We start from the raw sequence: 23,794 nt of genomic DNA, 5'->3' as shown, positions 1-23,794 counted from the left end.
GAAGGGCTCCTAATATGGACCGGCTCCTAATATGGACTACCTTCTGTTCTGACAAACTAACGGCGCTAGAGCGCTCAAAAAAGTTTTATTCGCTGTAGTCACCCTCTCTGGTTAACTTGCACATGTCAAAACAGCTGCAGAAACAGAAATCTCAAAACCGTTAGGCTTTTTCTTTTTTTTTCCCTTTTGGCAGCGTTCACTCTAAATTTGCCGCCTAAAACGGACTCGTTTCTGTCCACAGCCAAAGCTTTTATCACACAAACATTGCTATATATGACAGCTAAAACCGTATTTGTTACATTTTAGCAGTGTTGACCCCGAGTTTGTACTGCAAACAAAAAATAATAGCAAAATCTCAAAGTATGTGCGAGTCCCCTAATATGGACCACCTTCAACAAATCGAAGAAAATAAAAGCTAAAGGCTATTTTCATTCATTCATTAGGAAGCTTGCTGGAAATAACCTATAACTAGCCCTCGGGATTAAAAAAAATGCAACCAAAAGTCTTCTTTTTGTGGAAGTTGATAAGCTTCTTTAGTTTCCTGGTGTCCTTCAAATAATGCTCTCATCAACCCGAAACAGATAAATCTAGAGCATATTTTAATTAGGCTGACTTGTACACTAAGTTGTATCATGTTATTTTAAAATATAGGGGGCTTTTTACAGTGATTCGGACCCTTTGTGATTTTTTCTGTATTTAATTTTTGCTGAATGTCTATCAAAGCTATTTCACTCTAATTAGGCCTAACGGTTAACCTAAGAGAGAAGGACTACCAAACACAAAATGAAACTTCTTCGCAAGAAAACAAGCTAGTTATCAGCATGAAACAAAAAGTGGTCCATATTAGGAGCCCTTCCCCTACTTACGGTTTTCATGTTAATTCTCCTTCGTAAGTAAATTTCACATACAACAGTGTATTTTTGGTGTGTGTTCAGCAAACTTCAGTCAACCACTATTCCGAACTCAGCAACTATAACCACGTTATGTCACGTATGATATTTTGTGACTCTTCAATCACCTTTTTATTCAGCTGATTGCTTTTTCTGTTACAACTGGCCAGGGCTGCTTTGACAAAACGCTTCCATCATTCCTCTCTTAATTGCCCTTCCCGCCTCTCTGGCGTTTTTCACACCCCTTCTGTAACCAGTTTTGAACACAGTGCAACAGAGTCGGCCCTACATAATTGTATAGGGTGACCCTCCAAAATTGCTTCCCACAAAAATGCTTATAACTTCTACACACACACACACACACACACATACACACACACACACATACACACACACACACACACACACAGTTCTTGTACATCATTGTAAAGAGTGTGAATGACGTTTTAGTTTAGATGTCAAGCGCTTAGAGCAGGCCTTTTTAACGAAAGTTTTTGATTTAGCGCTATATAAATGTTCTTCTTATTATTATTATTATTATTACACACACACACACACACACACACACACACACACACACACATACACACACACACACGGTCTCTCGATGCCTCTGTCGCTATCTGTCGATCTGTCTGTCGGCCACTGTCTCTCTCTTTCTCTCTCGCTCTCATTCTTCTGTATGTCACCAATCAACACCTGCTGGTTACATTTGACATTAGAAGATGAGTTCTTCGGCCACGAAAACAAAATCATTCGTCACTTTTATCAGTTGTTGTCTGCTCTCTGTAAACCACGCCTCAGACGTTGCCAATGACTTCACGCAAATAGCTGTTTATCTGGGTTTTTTAAGTGCCTCTTTTCGTGTTATACCATCTTGAGAGTTCCCGTAGATCCGCTAGGGCTTCACTGCGCTTAACAGGGAAATTCTGTTTAACTTTCTGAGCTTTGTTTTTGACTCAAACATAAAGATATCTATGTTTTTGGAATGATAAAATGATAACAAACAAGATGATATCATTTTTTGATCGATTGCTAAAATTTTAATTTTGATTAGAATTTTCAGATTTTTGAATGACCAACCTAGTTAATTTATTGTTAAGCTTCCAAGCTGAAATGCAATCCTATAGTCCGGGCGTCGTCGAAGATTGCTTGACTAAAATTTCATTCAATTTGATAAAACATAATGAGGGTGTGACAGTGCCGCCTCAACTTTAACAAAAAGTCGGATATGACGTCATCAAAGACATTTATCGAAAAAATGGAGAACAAAATCTGGGGGTATTATTTTTAGGAAGTTTTATGTACAGTTTCATGGAGAACGGTCCAGTAGTTTTCTCTGAATCGCTCTACACATACACACACATTGTCAAATAATGTTACCATAACGCACGTTTCGCGCGTGAGACGGAATTTTCATAATTATTGGCTTAGATGTATTTAAGGTTTGAATATGGTTGCTTTGGTGTTCAGATCTCAATATCTACATTAATGAGGTCTTTATAGTTGTAGTCCTTTCCCCCATCTGACAGAATGGATTTGCTTGAGAACAAAATAAACGCACGTTTAAGAATGTGACACCGCATGAAACGTGCGTTATGGTCACTTCAGGTCAGTTGTTTTCTTACCATTGGTTGTCTCAGCTGATTTTAAAAGGTTGTCTGGTGGGGTTGAATATCTGAACTCTTCAAATAAACCTGTTTTAGTTGTAGACAAACTTCTGCTGTAAAGTAGCTTCCAGTACGAAAAGCAAGGGCGAAGCTGTCTACTCTGTGAAGTACTGAGGTTACAAACAATAAGAAAGCACTCTGATGTGTAGTTTGTTTTAATCGCAGTCAGTTTGAAACTACTTTTCGTATCGGATAAACCACTACACACATATCTATCCAGTCCTTTGCGCTGTATACATGAACACTTGAGCGTTTACCAATTTTGAATCGCAACGTTTTCTTTTGCGGGATTAATTTTGCAGTTTAAAAGAAGAGTTATCAGTTAAAAGTCCGGTTCTGCGATAAAAGCAGCCAGGTTGCTAAATGTTGGTATGTGTAAAAGTGGACGACCGATCTTCTTCACAGTTAATCAGTGGGTGGATTAGGGTGATTTGCATAATGGTCAGTATATGCACAATTAGGTAGTGAGGGTTCGGTGATGTTGATCGGAAAGTATGAGCGGCTGTGGTACTGGTTCACACTGTTGTGACATGAAATCTGAACTGATATTTCAAACCTTGTCAGCTGCTTTTTAGAGTGTATAGTCTTGAGTCGAGCGTTTGAAAATGCCTGAGCCTGAAGGAGGGTGTAACTTACACCTCTTGGTATCAGTCTGCCTTAGAGATGAGGACGACAGTTGGCCAGATGGCCAGAATAGCGCGCTGAAATTATGTACATTGGTTCAATTCAATTCAATTCAGATCCATAAAACTTTATTGTCTGAATGCAACAAACAGAATTTTTTCCTGTGAACCAGGAACTACTTATACAAATCACTTATATACATTGAAATCTGCGTCACGTCCCTCTTGCATTGTATCATGCGCGCGTGTTTTCACATAATCGGCTCAAACGGTATGGTTCTCTACAGAGAAGGTTGTGAAAGGGTATAATTGGAACCTTTTGTTTTACAATTGCTCCATTTGAAATTGTCAAAAAATACCAGTTTGTTTCAAAATTCCTTTTTCCCCCAAAAAGGGCAATAACTGTTCTCTAATTCAATGAAAGAGAGATAATTCACAAATCTAACATGTTTTTTTCAGATAGAGCAATTAATAAGCTTTACATTGATATATAATGTGCCGTGACTTGTCTGTGTTATAAACATATTCCGCTGGTTTGAAATCCGAGGTAACATTTTCAAAAATTTCTTGACATACTGTGTATGGGGGCCCGGTAGCTCAGTTGGTAGAGCACTGGACTTGTGATCGAAAGGTCGCAGGTTCGAATTCGGGCCGGGACGGACACGGGTCAACTTTATGTGCAGACCCAGAGACGGAAGCCATGTCCCACCCCCGTGTCATCACAATGGCACGTAAAAGACCTTGGTCATTCTGCCATAAGTGCAGGTGGCTGAATACACCTAAACACGCAGACACCTGGGTAGCGCAACTCCGTTGCTGCTAGCTTTCCACTGGGAGGAAGCGACCCGAATTTCCCAGCGATGGGACAATAAAGTAATGAAATATATTTGAACATAAACTCTGCGATTTCTTAAAGATCTGCCAAGAGATGATTGTCCAATCAATGTGAATTATTATATTCATACCTAATCAGTCAGTATAAGAAACAATTACCGTCCTATTTGTTATGACATCAACAACATTTCCTCATCGATTATTTCTGGCGAGTTATCTCAACCAGCAAAATAGACACACCAATAAAAAAAAAGTACTGACAAAATTGTTGTTTATTTAGCATCCACCCACTGATGGCAATATAATTCAAAATCGTTCAAGGACAACTGCTTCAATAAAACACTCGGGTGCAAAGAACAAAAAAATTACACACCATCTATGTAACTTCTTGTCAAGATGTTCATTTCAGATTCAGCCGATTGTCGTCACGGAAAAGAAATCCAGGAAGGCCTTTATTCTTACACATGTTTATATTGTACTATACATGCCACCCTGTATTTTCGTAATAAATTCTTGTTTAAACCAAATCAAGTAAGGCGGTGATATAGAATCAATGCCACATCGTTATTTAAAAAAAAAAATTCTTCTAATTTTATTCTTTTTACCTCAGTTGCATGCAGTCTGCTTCAACCTTACTTGCTTGCCTTGTTTACCCTTTTGTTTTGTTGTTGTTGTATTTGTTGTTGTTGCGGGAAGCATCCTTCTTCATTGGTCTTTTTTTAACTGACATTTCTTCATTAAATAGTACATATATATATCATTAATAATTGTGTGACACACCCTTATTGTTTTCATAAGCTCTATAAGTCACTTCTTGAAACGCTCCAAGCAGAATACAGCCAAAGCAACTACAGACGTTAACGTTTTCTCTTGTCATCGTCGGAAAGGATGAGGAACCCAGAACGCGATGTGGCCAAGGAGAAATACACGTGTAGCACTTGAATCACACAATCAGTTCCTTCAAGTGTTCTCAACGTAACACACTTTGGGTCACTTCAAGCAGAATGGTCAAAGACACTGACGTTCACTTTTCTCCTCTTTTTGTTATCGGCTGGGGTCAAACATCCAGTGGAGTATGTGGTGAAATAGGGATACAACGTGTAGCACTTGACTTACAGGTATTTCCTGTGTGTTTTGTTCAATCGCATTACTCTTTTAAGTCACTTCAGGAAGAATGGTCAATAAAACCAGTTTTCGATTTTCATCGGCTAGTTGTCGGCGAAGATCAGGAGTCAACTTTGTGGTGACGGAGGAATTAATAACAATCACAGGTATTTGTTTTGAGTTCTATTCACGGGAATCACTCTTTGAATCACTTGAAGCGGAATAGAGAAAGACTCTGCTGATGACTTTTCATTTTGAATTTGGAATTTTGGAATTTTGGAACGTTGGCAATCTCTTTGTTTTTGGATCTGCTGATGACGTTTCTTCCGTTAGTCGTCGGCGCGGATCAGGAACCCAGTGAACGAGGTGGAGTAGGAATCATAGAATGTATTTGATGAATCGCTGTGCAGCGAGACATGTTGACCCGCCTCGAGGTACAGCGTGGCCTGCACCGATCCCATCGTGTTGTAATTAGAATACTCTTGTGTGTACGCCCGTGACACGGTCACATAGCCCTTCAGCAGGGACAACCTAATCCACTGGTCACTGCGGGTTGTTCCCGCTGACGCCACAAAGAAGTATGTTCCTCTCCTTGGTGCTCTGAAGATTCCTGATGTTCCACTGAAGGCGTCCCCCTCGTTGGTGATGACGGTGAACGGCGTGAGAGTTCCGGTGCTGGTGAAGTCTGCGGTCAGCATGGCGTGGAAACTGACTCGTAGCGTGGCTGTGGCTGAAAGTAGAATGTAACGACACTTGTTGTCATTGATGATAATGCTGGGTGCTGGGTGTGGTGGTGTTGGTGATGATGACAGTGATGATGATGACACAAGACACTTGTACGCACCCACACCCCCCCCGCCGCCCACACACACATTTGCACACACATACGCACGCGTGCATGCACGCACGCACGCACGCACGCACGCACGCACGCACAAACACAGACTCTCTAACACAGATAGAAACACACACACACACACACACACACACACATATATATACATACACACACACATACACACACACACACACACACGCACACACACACACACACACACACGCACACACATATGCATACACACACTGACAGCAACACATTTATAGACATGCCAAGCTGATCTTTGAGTGACTCCGTTGTGTTCTGTAAGGCGCTGATATCATTGTTTTGATGGTCGTTTTCGTTCTTGAGTGAATCCACCTCAGCTTTCAACCTTGCGTTTTCAGTAGACATTAGTGCTAGCATGTTTTGCTGTTTGGTCTCTGTCTCTCTCTGCTTGGCCTCTGTCTTACTCAGCCTTTCTTCTGTCTCATTCAGCTTGGACTCTAACCGGACCTCTGTCTCTGTCTGCCTGGCCTCCAGTAGAGCGAAGCTGGCATTGACCTCATCCACAGTGACAGTGGCGCCCTCTAGCAGCGGGGAGAGTGGCGGGAGACAGCGTGTGGCTGGGGAGAGGAGCGGGAGAGTGCAGGTGTAGTTACCCCCAGGCGGAGGGTTGGGCAGGAGGAGATGCAATGTACCGTTGTGTTGACTGGAACTCTCCACCGTGTGGCCGTCTGGGGTCTGGTGAACATTTGAATGAGCTTATTGATAAGGATGAGGATACGGATAAAGATATGCATACACACAGCGAGACATATCTAGACATAAGTTATCGTCAAGTAATGCAATCTCCATAAACAGGTAAGTGAAAACACGCGCCTAATGTTTCAAAAACCTAGTCCGCTGTTGATTGTAAGAACAAATATAGGCTGCAACTTAATTGTTCACTTGCAGATTCCAAAAACGTTTCAAGCAACAACAACAACAACAACAACAACACCACCACCACCACCACCACCACCAACAACAACAACAACAACATCAACAACAACAACAACTACAACAACAACAACAGCAACAGCAACAATCAACATCAACACCCCAAACAGCCAATCAACAGACAATTATCCAAACAATTAGTACACCAACCTAACGAACAACACACACAAAAAAAGGGGGGGGGGGGAGAAAAATCCTGCTAATGAAATTCCATACGCAAACTGACCGTCCAGACGACGTGGACAGCAGGGTGACCTGGGAAAGCCAGAACCCCACACGTCAGCTCCACTCTCATCTGTCCCGTCGTGTTATCAAACACCGTGTCTGGTTCCTGAAGCACGTGCAACTTGCCGCTCTCTGCTGTGGGCTGTAGCAACAATATAGCAGAGTTACAAAATACAAATATATACCTTGCTTAGAACATGGCACTGTGCATTACGGAACGAGGTGAGAACTCGAAAGGAAAGAAATAGATCAATGTAAATATCTAGACTGAAGAAAGCTGAGATTTGGAGCAGGTCAACAGACACATAACAACAGGAAAACCACCTGTGATCAACTCACCAGCCATATGAACGTAGACAATCTTGGAAAACCTGGCCAGGTGGTTCGAAGAATCCTCAGTGCTGACTATTATTATGTAGTGACCGGACTCTGCAACAGCAGCCTGACTGACCACGATCCCTCCCTGGCCAGTCCACTGCACGCGGCCATGGTAAGCTGGCGTTGTGGTGATCTGACCGGCAGCAAAGATGGCGATCAGTCCCTCAGAGCCGTCCTCCGCCCGGTAGATCCATTTGATGTCCACGATACGCTCGGCAGGTGACAGGGTGAAGTTCCAGGGAAGGTGTATGTCGCTGGCGGAACACACGGTCATCACTGTGTTGTTGGTCAGCGAGTCGGTCCACTGGAGAGCTGTGGTTACTGTGGTGCAGAAAAAAACCTACAAATACTTAAAATAGTTGACAATTACATAAACAAATAATATATTTAACATTCATTTTCTCCATGTATTTATTTATGACATTATGTTACTATTTTATTGCTTATGCATTGATTAATTGATTTATTAATTGATTGATTTATTCTTTATTTATTTCATTTCCCCTCACATAAATATTTTAAAAATGTTGATAAGGTTGTATAATAAGACACCTCCGTTTGTAAGCCCTTATATCTGAGAAAAAGCTGATCCCCCCCCCAAAAAAAAAAAAAAAAAAAAAATTAACAAGAGAGTATGTTTCCGAGTGGAAAAGTATTCGTCTGTGTGCCTGAGTGTTTGTGTTTATTTTTTTTATATATTTAAAAAAAAAGTATTGAACTGTACTCACAAGGCAGAAGCGTTGTAAGAAGCATCCAAAACATGGCTGTTTCGACAGTCTGCTCTTGTTATCTATATACAATACAACCTGTTATCAGAAAACAAAGAGTTATAGACAGTGCTGGTCAGTTTAACCCACGAGTGAAAAGTAATGAAGACACAGGTTGAATGACAGAGAGATCTCAGGCGGTTCTATTTTATAAGTTCAAAGTGCACATGCCCGAAAAATACACCGTATACAGTGTTTTGCTTATGGGGCTGTCACACTATAGCGTATAGCAGTAACTTATGCTGAATTAATATGAGAATTTTCATCGAAACGCTGGAGTACGTTTGACATAAGTTAGGGGTAGGTTTGGTATAAGTAGCATACGTTAAAAGCACGCTGGTATAAGCTGGCATAAGCTGGCATACGTTGTTGTACGCTGAAACCGAATTTTATTTATTGAGCATGTTCAAAATTTGTGGACGTATGCCGACGTACAACTCTTCATACGTTAGGCATACGCTAGAAATACGCTACGCATATGTTAAATACGTTACAGGTAGTTTACTCATACGTCGCGATACGTTGAGATACGTCGAGATACGCTAGCAGGAAGGTGTACCATACAGCTTACTTATCGATTACCTTTTCGTTACTTAGCCTACTTGTAACGCCGAGCCCGCTGCGCATAGGTTTCTCATAAGTTTCTCATACGTTGGGCATAAGGCGAGACCGCTAGACATACGCTGGTCATACGCTATGATACGCTATCATAAGTTTTATATAAGTTAGTGATGTATTTCTAACAAGTAAGACGTACGCTATGAATACGTTATGCATAAGTCCAATTTAGAATGTTTGTGCTTTTTTTGGACGTATGCCAACGGATTGACATTATTTTTTGACTTTTCATAAGCTAGACATAAGTTTCTCTAAAACGCTAGAGTGTGACAGCACCATTATTGCGACGGCATTTATTATCGTGCCAACTTAGAGGGCAAACCCTGGAAGAGAAAGTAGAACAGGGCAGCTATAATCTAGTCCTTGTTATCAGTTGTGTTGGTAAAGGCACTTATTCAGGGGCGGGGAAATAGCTCAGTCGGTAGCGGCGCTGGCTTCAAAATCAGTTGTCGCTATCGGCGTGGGTTGATCCCCACGTTCGGCGAGTGATTTATTTCCCAGAGTCTACTTTGTGCAGACTCTCCTCGGTGTCCGAACATCCCCGTGTGCACGCATGCGCACGATAAAGAACCCAAGTTCACAGCTGCAAGTATAGCAGCTCGCTTTCCCGAGGGAGAAAGCAACCCGAATTACCATGAAGGTAACCTCACAGGACCATATGAATCTTATCCTTATTCTTATTAGTGGCCTTTTACGGCGTTGTTGCACAATCAACAACTGCTATCGGTAAAACATAAGTGCTACTTTTTAGAGAGGAGGGTGGTGGTGGTGATGCCGGGGTGGTGGGGTGAGGATTTAAGAGACGGGCACGGTACTCTAACTGCATTTCGAGTAAGCTTTGTATCAGAACACGCTATCCACACATACCTGCAAATTACGTGTGTCCTGTCAAAGTGACGAAGATAAGATGCTTGGCGACTGAAAAATGAAAGTGGATCTTTGAGGTTATTGCAGTGCATACCAATTGGAAACAATTTTTTAACATTAAAAAAAACAAGTCGCGTAAGGCGAAAATACAACATTTAGTCAAGTAGCTGTCGAACTCACAGAATGAAACTGAACGCAATGCAACGCAGCAAGACCGTATACTCGTAGCATCGTCAGTCCACCGCTCATGGCAAAGGCAGTGAAATTGACAAGAAGAGCGGGGTAGTAGTTGCGCTGAGAATGATAGCACGCTTTTCTGTACCTTCTCTTCGTTTTAACTTTCTGAGCGTGTTTTCAATCCAAACATATCATATCTATATGTTTTTGGAATCAGGAACCGACAAGGAATAATATGAAAGTGTTTTTAAGTCCGGGCTTCGTCGGAGATTACTTGACCAAAATTTCAACCAATTTGGTTGAAAAATGAGAGCGTGACAGTGCCGCCTCAACTTTCACGAAAAGCCGGATATGACGTCATCAAAGACATTTATCAAAAAAATGAAAAAAACGTCTGAGGATATCATACCCAGGAACTCTCATGTCAAATTTCATAAAGATCGGTCCAGTAGTTTAGTCTGAATCGCTCTACACACACACACAGACAGACAGACACACACACACACACATACACAACGACCCTCGTCTCGATTCCCCCCTCTATGTTAAAACATTTAGTCAAAACTTGACTAAATATAAAAACCCACTTGATCGAGGGACAGATAATTGTTCGAAAAGATAGAAATAGGGAAGGTAAAGAAGAAGGTCACGCAAGGTTTAGAAGTAAACAACACAGTTTGTTGCGGTGTTTTTCAGTAGTACATGTACCTTCTTCACAGAAGCAACCCCGCCAATGGACTGCTGAAACTGTGTTCATAATCACTTAGTTCTATGGTCAAACGTTCTGTCTGGTCATAAGTTATTTCTGAGCATATGTTTTGCCTGATTATAAGTTTGTCTAGACATAAGTCCGCTGAGGGGTCCATGGACCCTCAAAAGCAAATTGAAAGTGGGGGTCCAGGGACCCTCTAAAACACATTGAAAGTGGGGTCCATGGACCCTCTAAAACAAATTGAAAGTGGGGGTCCAGGGACCCTCTAAATCAAATTGAAAGTGGGGGTCCAGGGACCCTCTAAAACAAATTGAAAGTGGGGGTCCAGGGACCCTCTAAAACAAATTGAAAGTGGGGGTCCATGGACGATCTAAAACAAATTGAAAGTGGGGGTCCAGGGACCCTCTAAAACAAATTGAAAGTGGGGGTCCAGGGACCCTCTAAAACAAATTGAAAGTGGGGGTCCAGGGACCCTCTAAAACAAATTGAAAGTGGGGGTCCAGGGACCCTCAAAATCAAATTGAAAGTGGGGGTCCATGGACCCTCTAAAACAAATTGAAAGTGGGGGTCCAGGGACCCTCTAAAACAAATTGAAAGTGGGGGTCCAGGGACCCTCTAAAACAAATTGAAAGTGGTGTCCAGGGACCCTCTAAAACAAATTGAAAGTGGGGGTCCAGGGACCCTCTAAAACAAATTGAAAGTGGGGGTCCAGGGACCCTCTAAAACAAATTGAAAGTGGGGGTCCATGGACCCTCTAAAACATATTGAAAGTGGGGGTCCAGGGACCCTCTAAAACAAATTGAAAGTGGGGGTCCAGGGACCCTCTAAAACAAATTGAAAGTGGGGGTCCAGGGACCCTCTAAAACAAATTGAAAGTGGGGGTCCATGGACCCTCTAAAACATATTGAAAGTGGGGGTCCAGGGACCCTCTAAAACAAATTGAAAGTGGGGGTCCAGGGACCCTCTAAAACAAATTGAAAGTGGGGGTCCAGGGACCCTCTAAAACAAATTGAAAGTGGGGGTCCAGGGACCCTCTAAAACAAATTGAAAGTGGGGGTCCAGGGACCCTCTAAAACAAATTGAAAGTGGGGGTCCAGGGACCCTCTAAAACAAATTGAAAGTGGGGGTCCATGGACCCTCTAAAACAAATTGAAAGTGGGGGTCCAGGGACCCTCTAAAACAAATTGAAAGTGGGGGTCCAGGGACCCTCTAAAACAAATTGAAAGTGGGGGTCCATGGACCTTCTAAAACAAATTGAAAGTGGGGGTCCAGAGACCCTCTAAAACAAATTGAAAGTGGGGGTCCAGGGACCCTCTAAAACAAATTGAAAGTGGGGGTCCAGAGACCCTCTAAAACAAATTGAAAGTGGGGGTCCAGGGACCCTCTAAAACAAATTGAAAGTGGGGGTCCAGGGACCCTCTAAAACAAATTGAAAGTGGGGGTCCAGGGACCCTCTAAAACAAATTGAAAGTGGGGGTCCATGGACCCTCTAAAACAAATTGAAAGTGGGGGTCCAGGGACCCTCTAAACAAATTGAAAGTGGGGGTCCAGGGACCCTCTAAAACAAATTGAAAGTGGGGGTCCAGGGACCCTCTAAAACAAATTGAAAGTGGGGGTCCAGGGACCCTCTAAAACAAATTGAAAGTGGGGGTCCAGGGACCCTCTAAAACAAATTGAAAGTGGGGGTCCAGGGACCCTCTAAAACAAATTGAAAGTGGGGGTCCAGGGACCCTCTAAAACAAATTGAAAGTGGGGGTCCATGGACCCTCTAAAACAAATTGAAAGTGGGGTCCAGGGACCCTCTAAAACAAATTGAAAGTGGGGGTCCAGGGACCCTCTAAAACAAATTGAAAGTGGGGGTCCAGGGTAAAAATGTCCACCAAAATACCCGTGTGACTTGGAATAATAAGCCGCGAAAAGTAGGATATGCGCCGAAATGGCTGCGATCTGCTGGCCGATGTCAATGCGTGATGTATTGTGTAAAACAATTCCATCTCACACGGCATAAATAAATCCCCGCGCCTTGAATATGTGCGCGATATAAATTGCATAAAAAAATAAAAAGAATAAAAAAAATCCCTGCGCTTAGAACTGTACCCACGGAATACGCGCGATATAAGCCTCATATTGATTGATTGATTGATCTGTCTGTCTGTCTGTCTGTATACCTGTCTGTATGACTACCTTTCTGTCTAACTGACGTCCTGCCCGTTGCATGAACATTTATGCAAATTGAAATTTGGCAAAACATTCTCACACTGCACATAAATGTAGCTATCATTTAGCTGTACGTTTCAAGTGTGTTTTCACGTGGAAATGTGCTCTTTCATTCCATGTAACAGCGTGAAGGAATCTATAGTGATTGAGAAAATGGACGACACGGTAATAAAAGCATCTTTAAGGTCAAGATCGCTTCAATTTTTTTTCTGAGGCAGACTATTGTGAACTGGTACTTCACTTCGGTGTAAAATACTGCGTGTAATTGGGTGCAAACCGAATTCACAGATAGGAACGTCCAGTGACTCTATGTACCATAAATCTGTACGTTCCTGTAACCCCTTTTGTAAGTGCGCCCATCAATTCTTCTTGATGTATTTGATACGAGGTCAACAAAGCAAACACTAACTGAGCTGTACACTTAAGAACGCCAAGCAATTTTCATCGCTTCAGGTTTTGCGGCTAAATTTATGATCTTTGACCACAGGCGGAAGGTATCGTCCACTGGACTACTACTATCACAGAAAGACTACAAGGTACGTCACTCACCTTCGAGTCTTCTGTGTTCTTGGAGTCGCTTCCTGGGGAAAAATATTGTTCAAGACGGTTTGCCTCTTCCTACAGTCTGTGTAAGGTCAAATAAATACAGTTGAATGATTGTTTGAACTGTATGTACCTTTAATTTTCAGCTTCTGTCCCTTGCAGGTTGTTTGGACGAATCTTCGTTTGCGAGCCGCTAATATCCACTTCGTTTCAAATCATGCATCCGCACCGAATATGCATACCAGCGCTCATTGGTCTAAAACATATGTAAATATTGTGCAGCAAAGGGAAGCTACCCACGGGAAAATAATCATCGAATATCCTGTTATTAACCAATGAGCGCTGGTATGCATATTCGGTGCGGATGCATGATTTGAAACGAAGTGGATATTAGCGGCTCGCAAACGAAGATTCGTCCAAATGATGGTTAAAAACAACCTGCAAGGGACGGAAGCTGAAAATTAAAGGTACATACAGTTCAAACAATCATTCAACTGTATTTATTTGACCTTACATGTACACAGACTGTAGGAAGAGGCAAACCGTCTTGAACAATATTTTTCCCCAGGAAGCGACTCCAAGAACACAGAAGACTCGAAGGTGAGAGACGTACCTTGTAGTCTTTCTGTGATAGTAGTAGTCCAGTGGACGATACCTTCCGCCTGTGCTTTGACTTAAACCTTTCACAAAGAAGTCTTATCTGCGTTGGGATTGTAGTCCAAAAGTAAGATTACAAAACTGGGTTTCGAAAACGGTTCCCAGTCGTTCGACGATGTTGCGCTAACACATGCTTTGCCAGAAACGAGCACATTCGGGGCACATTCCTCTGCTAGTTCCAGCGTCTTGTGTTGTTTTCTTTGAATTTAAAGTCCACAGCAGCTTTATCGCAGTGTAAAGGCAACGATTTGTTAACGTTTGGGTTCAGTCTTCACAATTTATCATGGCAACTACTGTGGGAAGTATAGTACAAGGTAAAGCACATGTTTTCTTTTCTTTGTCTTTTTACATTTAGTCAAGTTTTGACTAAATGTATTAACGTAGAGGGGGGAATCGAGACGAGGGTCATATGGTGTATGTGTGTCTGTGTGTGTGTGTAGGGCGATTCAGAGAAAACTACTGGACCGATCTTTATGAAATTTGACATGAGAGTTCCTGGATATGAAATCCCCAGACGTTTTTTTCATTTTTTCGATAAATGTCTTTGATGACGTCATATCCGGCTTTTCGTGAAAGTTGAGGCGGCACTGTCACGCTCTCATTTTTCAACCAAATTGGTTGAAATTTTGGTCAAGTAATCTTCGACGAAGCCCTGACCTCGGTATTGCATTTCAGCTCGGTGGCTTAAAAATTAATTAATGACTTTGGTCATTAAAAATCTAAAAATTGTAAAAAAAATAACAAATTATGAAACGATCCAAATTTACGTTCATCTTATTCTCCATCATTTTCTGATTCCCAAAACATATACATATGTTATATTTGGATTAAAAACAAGCTCTGAAAATTAAAAATATAAAAATTATCATCAACATTTTTTTTTCGAAATCAATTTAAAAACACTTTCATCTTATTTCTTGTCGGTTCCTGATTCCAAAAACATATAGACAGGGCCGGACTAGGCTAAGAGGAGGGGAGGGGGGTTGCTAGAGGTGGTCCAGGGGGATATCCCCCCTGGCGGCAGTGGCGGATCAGTTCATTTTATTGGGGGGGGGGGGGGGGGATTTGAAAAGTATATTGTGAAGATATGGGTGTGAAGGTGCGAAGCGCCGAGCCGACGGCGCGAAGCGCCTAGCTTGCTAGGGGGGTCCGGGGGCATGCTCCCCCGGAAAATTTTGAAAAAAAGGATGCAAAATGGTGCAATCTGGTGCATTCTGAGGATGATCATTACCAGTTTCAGGCAGCAGATTTTGTCACTGATTATAACCCCCAAAATTGAAACTCAATGTAAAATAAAGAAATGCATACCTCATTCAATATTTTTATATTTTTATATTTATAAGGTGGGTCCGGAAACCCTAGAACCCACCCACCCCCCTCGTCCGCCCCTGGGCGGGGTCAAGGGGCAGAGCCCCTTGTGGGGGTCAGGGGGCTTCGCCCCCTGAAGCTGATGGGTAGGTCATATTCTGAGGTAAGAAAATGGTCGCTCCTTGCATGAAACGGCATAAAATAAGCAATAATAAAAAATGTTTTAAATAAGTAAGGTACATGTTCAGGCTAGGGGGGGGGGGGGGGGGTTGCGCAACCCCCATAACCCCCCCGGTAGTCCGGCCCTGATAGATATGATATGTTTGGATTAAAAACACGCTCAGAAAGTTAAAACGAAGAGAGGTACAGAAAAGCGTGCTATCCTTCTCAGCGCAACTACTACCCCGCTCTTCTTGTCAATTTCACTGCCTTCGCCATGAGCGGTGGACTGACGATGCTACGGTCTTGCTGAAACATTGCATTGCGTTCAGTTTCATTCTGTGAGTTCGACAGCTACTTGACTAAATGTTGTATTTTCGCCTTACGCGACTTGTTATCTTCTTGTTCTTGTTCTTTTTTTTTCTTGGTAGTAGTAGTATTAGCCAGCAAATCATTCTTGAAGTTCGATGAATTTGAGGTACTCCGGGTAAATGTTCTAATCTTGTGTTAATGTTTGTTGTTTCGTTTCAGGACTGCTGTTAGTTTTTGCTTTGACGTGCTCCTTGCAACGCATCATTCTTGGTAGGTACAAAACACACGCGCTCACACACTCACGCACGCATGCACAATCATGGCAACAATTTTGTTTGGTTAGAAATGAAATAATTCGCTCAGAGCGCTGTTGGTCGTCGATGGATAACGTAGGCTTACCCTTGGAATTCTTCAAATCAACCGTTTCTTCAAAGAATCTTAAACAAACAACCCAGAGCGCTGTTTTAAGATCTGAGAAAGAAAGGTAAGTAAGCGCTTACAATGCATACGGCACGTGCAACAGAGTAATTGAGAGAGTGGATCCGCATACCTCTCATTACTATATCGTGAATAACGGGGGTACCTGTACGCAGATGTGCACTGTTGTTCGATTTCGATGAGTTTTGTGTTATTCTGAAGCCACCCACATCCCCTTCCCCCTTGGTCATGGACCAGTAAACCAGTTGAGCCTTGAGTCTAGTATATCGCACATGTCGCATGCATTGAGATCGCTTACATTCCTTTGTGTTTCTCAAGATCAACTCTTTCTTCATCTTCACATTTTAGCATCAGCCAGCTCCATCGGGTCTACATCCCGGGAACTGACCTGTGAGGACGAAAACTCGGGATGTCCTGCATTATTGCACTTCTGTGGTCAGCCAGAGATCATCAAGGCGTGCAGAAAAACGTGTGGTCAGTGCGACACTAACCGTGCTCTGGCCACACTGCCCTGTGAGGACGATGACCCGCGCTGCCCAGAGCTGTCCCACTTCTGTCGTCTGCCCGAAACACACCGGGTCTGCCGAAAAACATGCGGTACCTGTGACGAGCCGCAGCGTGAGTTGTGTTTGTTGTTGTTGTTTTTTGTTGTTGTTGTTGTTGATGTTGTCTTTTTTGTTTTGTTTATGTTGTTGATGTTGTTGTTGCTGCCGTCGTAAATGTTGTTGCTGTTATTGTTGTTGTAGATGTTGTTGTTGTAGATGTTGTTGTTTTTGTTGTTCTTGTACGAGGCAACATATCTTGGTGTCACTTTTGACAAGAAACAGACCTGGAAACCCCACATCCACAATGCTGAAGCAAAGGCCAGGCGCAAGCTTGCCATCATGCGGAAGCTAGCCGGAACCAGCTGGGGAGCAAACGAAGAGATACTCAAGCGAGTCTACCAGGGAGCAGTCAGGCCCCATCTTGAGTATGGCTCCACAGCTTGGTCTACAGCAGCGAAGACCCACCAGCAGACACTGGACAGGGTCCAAAACCAAGCCCTCAGGATCATTACTGGATCGATGAGATCCACACCAATAAAGGCCATGGAAGAAGTTGCTGCCATTCAACCCCTCAGTCAGAGAAGAGACGCCAAGGTCATGGTTCAGACAGAGAAATTCAAGTGCCTGCCTGCACATCCGATGAAGAAGAGGATGGATAACCTGACAAAGAACCGCCTCAAGCGCAGCAGCTTCTTACATGAAAGCAAGAGACTTGCCAGAGAGCACCAAGCCTCTGTACCTACATCAGCACTACCAATCAGCTTCTCAGATCTGCCGCAGCCATGGAATGAAGACTACAAGAATCTTCACATCTCCACCACAGTCCCCTACGTTACCTCAAGAGATTCCCAGAACGACACTGCCAGGCGCACCCTAACACTCGCCATGATTGCTGAACGGTACCCTGAAGACGCCTGGATCCACGCGTATACAGACGGTTCAGCAACAAACGCCGTGGCCAATGGAGGAGCAGGTGTACTTGTCAGATCTCCTGAGGGGCACACTTCTACAGCAGGGATACCAACAGGAAAGTACTGCTCAAACTATGCAGCAGAAGTTCAGGCCATCATGCAAGCAGCCTCCATGATTCATGACTCGGAAAGCGAATGCCCCCAAGTTGTTTTCCTCTCCGATGCACTGTCTGCCCTGGAAGCCCTTGCAGGAAACAAACTTCCTCGTCTGATGGAGAAACTCCAGGAGCTTGCCAAGACTCGACGAGTAGTCCTGCAATGGGTTCCAGCACACTGCGGAATTCCAGGCAATGAAACAGCTGATGAGCTCGCCAAACTCGGAGCCAGGGAGGAACAACCAGACAACCCAGTCAGCTTCGCTGAAAAGAAAACCCTCGTGAAGGCAGCAATGCGACCACAATCCACGAGAGACGCATATCATCTCCTAGAACGATGGCAGCAAGTAGTGATCATGCGACTACGAACTGGTCACTGTCGCCTCAACGCCCACATGTTCAGGAAGCTGAAGCTGACCCCATCACCAACCTGTCCCTGTGGTCTGGAAGACCAGACTCCAGAACATGTCTTAATGACATGCCCCCAACTCAAACCAATCAGAGACAAAGTGTGGCCAGCATCAGTCCCTCTCCGCACCAAACTCTATGGGAGCAGACAAGACCTGGAAGCCACGACGTCATTCGTCTCGCAGACTAAACTGATGGTGTGACGGCGAACGCAAGAAGAAGAAGAAGTTGTTCTTGTTGTTGTGGTTGTGGTGGTGGTGGCGGTGTTTTGTTGTTGTTGTATTTGTTGTTCTTGTTGTTGTTGTTAATGTTGCTGTTTCATTTAAAAGCACCTTCGTAGTAGCAGTAGCAGCAGCAGCAGCAGCAGCAGCAGCAGCAGTAGTAGCAGTAGTAGTAGTAGTAGCAGTAGTGGTAGAAGTAGTAGTAGTAGTAGTAACGGCAGTAGTAGTAGGAGGAGGGAGGGGGGGAGGAGGAGATGGAGCAGCAGCAGAAGCAGTCGTAGTAGAAGGAGTAGGAGGAGCACGCACACTCGCACGCATGCACGCACGCACGCACGCACGCACGTACGCACAGGACACACACACACACATATACACACACACACACACACACACACACACACACATACACACACACATTTTGGAATTTTGGAATTTTGGAACGTTGGCAGTCTCTTTGTTTTTGGATCTGCTGATGACGTTTCTTCCGTTAGTCGTCGGCGCGGATCAGGAACCCAGTGAACGAGGTGGAGTAGAAGTCATAGAATGTATTTGATGAATCGCTGTGCAGCGAGACATGTTGACCCGCCTCGAGGTACAGCTAGCGTGGCCTGCACCGATCCCATCGTGTTGTAATTAGAATACTCTTGTGTGTACGCCCGTGACACGGTCACATAGCCTTTCAGCAGGGACAACCTAATCCACTGGTCACTGCGGGTTGTTCCCGCTGACGCCACAAAGAAGTATGTTCCTCTCCGTGGTGCTCTGAAGATTCCTGATGTTCCACTGAAGGCGTCCCCCTCGTTGGTGATGACGGTGAACGGCGTGAGAGTTCCGGTGCTGGTGAAGTCTGCGGTCAGCATGGCGTGGAAACTGACTCGTAGCGTGGCTGTGGCTGAAAGTAGAATGTAACGACACTTGTTGTCATTGATGATAATGCTGGGTGTTGGGTGTGGTGGTGTTGGTGATGATGACAGTGATGATGGTGACTCAAGACACTTGTACGCACCCCCCCCCCCCTCCCCGCCGCCCACACTCACATTTGCACACACATACGCACGCGTGCATGCACGCACGCACGCACGCACGCACAAACACAGACTATCTCACACAGATAGAAACACACAGACACACACACACAGTATACACACACACACACACACACACACACACACATACATACACACACACACACTCACACACACATACATACACACGCACACGCACACACTCACACACACACACACACACTCACACATACATACACACACACACATACACCTACATACATACACACACACACACATACATACACACACATACACACACACACACACACATACATGCACACACACACACACACACACACACTCACAATGCTGATGTCCTGGTCATAATTATGCATTATCTTGTTGTCGAAATATTGCCTTTCTTGCAGACACAGCCCCTACAGCCAAACCGACGACATCCATGCCAACGACGACATCCATGCCAACGACGACATCCATGCCAACGACGACATCCATGCCAACGACGACATCCATGCCAACGACGACATCCATGCCAACGACGACATCCATGCCAACGACGACATCCATGCCAACGACGACGTCCATTCCAACGACGACATCCATGCCAACGACGACGTCCATACCAACGACGACATCGGAGCCAACAACGACGACATCGGAGCCAACAACGACGACATCTAGACCAACGACGACGACATCAACACCCATAACAACGACGTCAACACCCACAACGACGACATCTAAACCAAGTGAGTGTCTAGTATTCTGTGTGTTATGTTCGCATACCTCGAACCATTTATGAGAGAGAGATAGAGAGATAGAGAGAGAGAGAGAGAGAGAGAGAGAGAGAGAGAGAGAGAGAGAGAGAGAGAGAGAGACAGACAGACAGACAGACAGACAGAGAGAGAGACAGAGAGAGGGAGAGAGAGAGAAAGACAGAGAAAGACAGAGAGAGACAGAGACAGATACAGAGAGAGACAGAGAGACGGACAGACAGACAAAGACTGAGATAGAGACAAACAGAAGGAGACAAAGACAGAGATAGAGACAGAGACTCATGCACGACAATGAACACAGAAGCGTAAACAGACAGACACACAGACAAAAAGAGGGACCGAGACAACAGAATTATGAGTACCGTTGCGATATCAATTGTTTTCACGCACGTGAAAAGGGCATAGCACGTCACACGCTTCGTATGGGAAGGAAAGAGACTGCCGCGCCGGTTTTGGTCAGGTAAAAAACCAACGGATTGTAGGCCTACCTTCTAGCCTACCAAGCGATGTGTCGTCTGTGTGTTTAACCGCAGTGTTGCCTTGAAGTGGAGCGGATCCTGCAACGTCATGATCAGATTCAGGCATACAGACTGACAGACATCATTCTTATATCTATTTTCATACTCGGGGGAAACTGAAAATGAAACTGAAACTGAACTTTAAGATAATCGGAAATAGGCGCGTGTAAACAGTCAAGCTTTTCAGATCTTGTCAGCTTTTGAAAAAAGCACAAGAACATACCTCGACTCGGTCATATATTAAAAAAAAAACCCAGCTTGGGTCCATTCTGTGCACAGTGAGAATTTGTAGATGTATTACATTCTGGGGGGGGGGGGGGGGGTCGTTCTTGGGAGGGGTCGTTCTTGGGAGGGGTCGTTCTTGGGAGGGGTCGTTCTTGGGAGGGGTCGTTATAGGAGCTTGTACTGCATTACAGACGGACACCGGTCAACATGGTGTGCCGACTCAGAGACGGTTACCATGTCCCATCCCTGTGTCACCACTCTGGTACGCAAAAGACCTCGGTCATTCTGCCATAAGCGCAAATACCTGGGTAGCGCGACTGTGTTGCTGCTAGCTTTCCGCAATACATTATTGAAATGAAAATGAACATGAAATGACATCCTCTACCTCTAATGTCCCCAGCAACTTGCCACGTGTGCTCGGAGTGGCAGTGTGAGCATGAAGTGGAATGGATCATGGAGTGTCCCCCCGAGTCCCCGTACTGTGCCAACGGCTACGTCAACCATGCGGATGGCTCCCACGAGTTGACCAGAAAGTAAGGCAGTGTGTGGCAGGCCAAGACAAAAAATGTTTTCAATTTCCCGACCGGTCTTATCATCGAAAACAAACAGTGGCCTGATCATGCATTGTAGCTGAAGAGAAGGTTCGACACTTTATGTGAAAATGCCTCGTTTTATCTCACATAGTAATATGCCCTTTTAAACATACATAGTGGAATCCCTAACGTCTGTGTATAATCTTTGCATTGAACAAAATATTTTTCCGGATGCATTTAAAACGGCAAAGGTCGTTCCACTTCCTAAAAATAAAGATGTGTCTGACCCTAATAACTTCAGGCCAATTTCATTGCTTCCTATTTTATCAAAGCCTTTAGAGAAGCACATCCAGAAGAATCTTCTGAACTACATGGAAAGGTGCAAATTATTTCACAACTTTCAATCTGGGTTTCGTCCGAAACATTCATGTAGTACGGCTCTTTCATCACTATGTGATAACTGGCTATCGGCAATTAATCGTTCGGACATATCAGGGGCTGTATTTCTTGATTTTAAGAAAGCTTTTGATCTTATAGATCACACATTACTTTTACATAAACTCGCATTGTACGCGAACAATCCCACAACGTGTTCATTCTTTAAATCATATCTTGTCAACAGAACACAGTATGTTTCTATAAACGGTAAAACATCTCCCAAAGGATGTTTAAAGAGTGGAGTCCCCCAGGGGTCAGTTTTAGGGCCTATTTTGTTTTGTGTATTCATTAATGACCTCCCTTTTCATATATCTAATTCCAAAGTTAAAACGGAATTTTTTGCAGATGATTCGACGCTTCACACAAGCTGTAGGACTGTTCAAGAAATTGAAATTTCCTTACAGTCTAGTCTGAATGAAGTCAACAGTTGGTGTAACCAGAATTTTATGATAGTGCACCCAGGAAAGACAACAAGTCGCGTAAGGCGAAATTACTACATTTAGTCAAGCTGTGGAACTCAGAATGAAACTGAACGTAGTCCGCCGCTAGTGCAAAAGGCAGTGAAAGTGACGAGCCTGTTTGGCGCGGTAGCGGTTGCGCTGTGCTTCATAGCACGCTTTACTGTACCTCTCTTCGTTTTAACTTTCTGAGCGTGTTTTCAATCCAAACATATCATATCTATATGTTTTTGGAATCAGGAACCGACAAGGAATAAGATCAAATAGTTTTTAAAACGATTTCGGAAATTTAATTTTGATCATAATTTTTATATTTTTAATTTTCAGAGCTTGTTTTTAATCCAAATATAACATATTTATATGTTTTTGGAATCAGAAAATGATGAAAAATAAAATGAACGTAAATTTGGATCGTTTTATAAAAAAAATATTTTTTTTGCAATTTTCAGATTTTTAATGATCAAAGTCATTAATTAATTTTTAAACCACCAAGCTGAAATGCAATACCGAAGTCAGGCCTTCGTCGAAGATTGCTTGGCCAACATTTCAATCAATTTGATTGAAAAATGAGGGTGTGACAGTGCCGCCTCAACTTTTACAAAAAGCCGGATATGACGTCATCAAAGACATTTATCGAAAAAAAGAAAAAAACGTCCGGGGATATCATACCCAGGAACTCTCATGTCAAATTTCATAAAGATCGGTCCAGTAGTTTAGTCTGAATCGCTCTACACACACACACAGACAGACAGACAGACACACACACACACACACACATACACCACGACCCTCGTCTCGATTCCCCCCTCTACGTTAAAACATTTAGTCAAAACTTGACTAAATGTAAAAAGCATGATTATTACAGCAAGACAAAAACACCAGTCACGAACTCTTAAGTTAAATCTTTCTCTGGAATCACAACCTGTTCAGCAGGAAACGGAACTTCGTGTTTTGGGTGTGATAGTCGATCAAGAATTAAAATGGCAATCTCATGTGCATTATATTTGTCAAAAAGTATCCAAGAATTTGTTTCTGCTATAAAAGTTAAAGCAATATGTCGATATCGCAACACTAATACTATTTTATCATGCCCACATCTTATCCCATATTAATTGCGCATCAACTCTATGGGATGGCGTCTCTGATATTCGCAAGAAAAAGTTAAACTCTCTACATCGTCGGGCAGCTAAAATCATGTTAAATGGTCCACACTTATCAGCTGATTTGAAGTTAAAGAATCTAAACTACCTGCCGCTAGTT

The 23,794-nt window shown here is 43.4% G+C and overlaps 1 protein-coding gene and 1 long non-coding RNA gene across 2 annotated transcripts in view; one reads left to right on the top strand and one right to left on the bottom strand.

Annotated features, from left to right (window-relative positions):
- Nucleotides 1–23,794, bottom strand: part of LOC138960075 (uncharacterized) — a 261,944-nt gene that overhangs the window by 141,348 nt on the left and 96,802 nt on the right. The window lies entirely within an intron of this gene.
- LOC138960441 (salivary glue protein Sgs-3-like) overlaps nt 14,195–23,794 on the top strand; it is a 12,947-nt gene continuing 3,347 nt past the window's right edge. Inside the window, exons 1-6 of the mRNA XM_070332353.1 lie at nt 14,195–14,415; nt 16,100–16,150; nt 16,667–16,936; nt 19,994–20,335; nt 21,506–21,638; nt 22,261–22,283. Of these exons, the coding sequence (XP_070188454.1) occupies nt 14,385–14,415; nt 16,100–16,150; nt 16,667–16,936; nt 19,994–20,335; nt 21,506–21,638; nt 22,261–22,283 (850 nt within the window). The 5' untranslated portion in view covers nt 14,195–14,384. The remainder of the gene's footprint in view (nt 14,416–16,099; nt 16,151–16,666; nt 16,937–19,993; nt 20,336–21,505; nt 21,639–22,260; nt 22,284–23,794) is intronic.

Source organism: Littorina saxatilis, linkage group LG2 (assembly GCF_037325665.1).
Source record: "Littorina saxatilis isolate snail1 linkage group LG2, US_GU_Lsax_2.0, whole genome shotgun sequence".
NCBI classification, from domain to species: domain Eukaryota; kingdom Metazoa; phylum Mollusca; class Gastropoda; order Littorinimorpha; family Littorinidae; genus Littorina; species Littorina saxatilis.
Note: the sequence above shows the minus strand (reverse complement) of the source record. Positions and strands in the feature narration are given on the sequence as shown.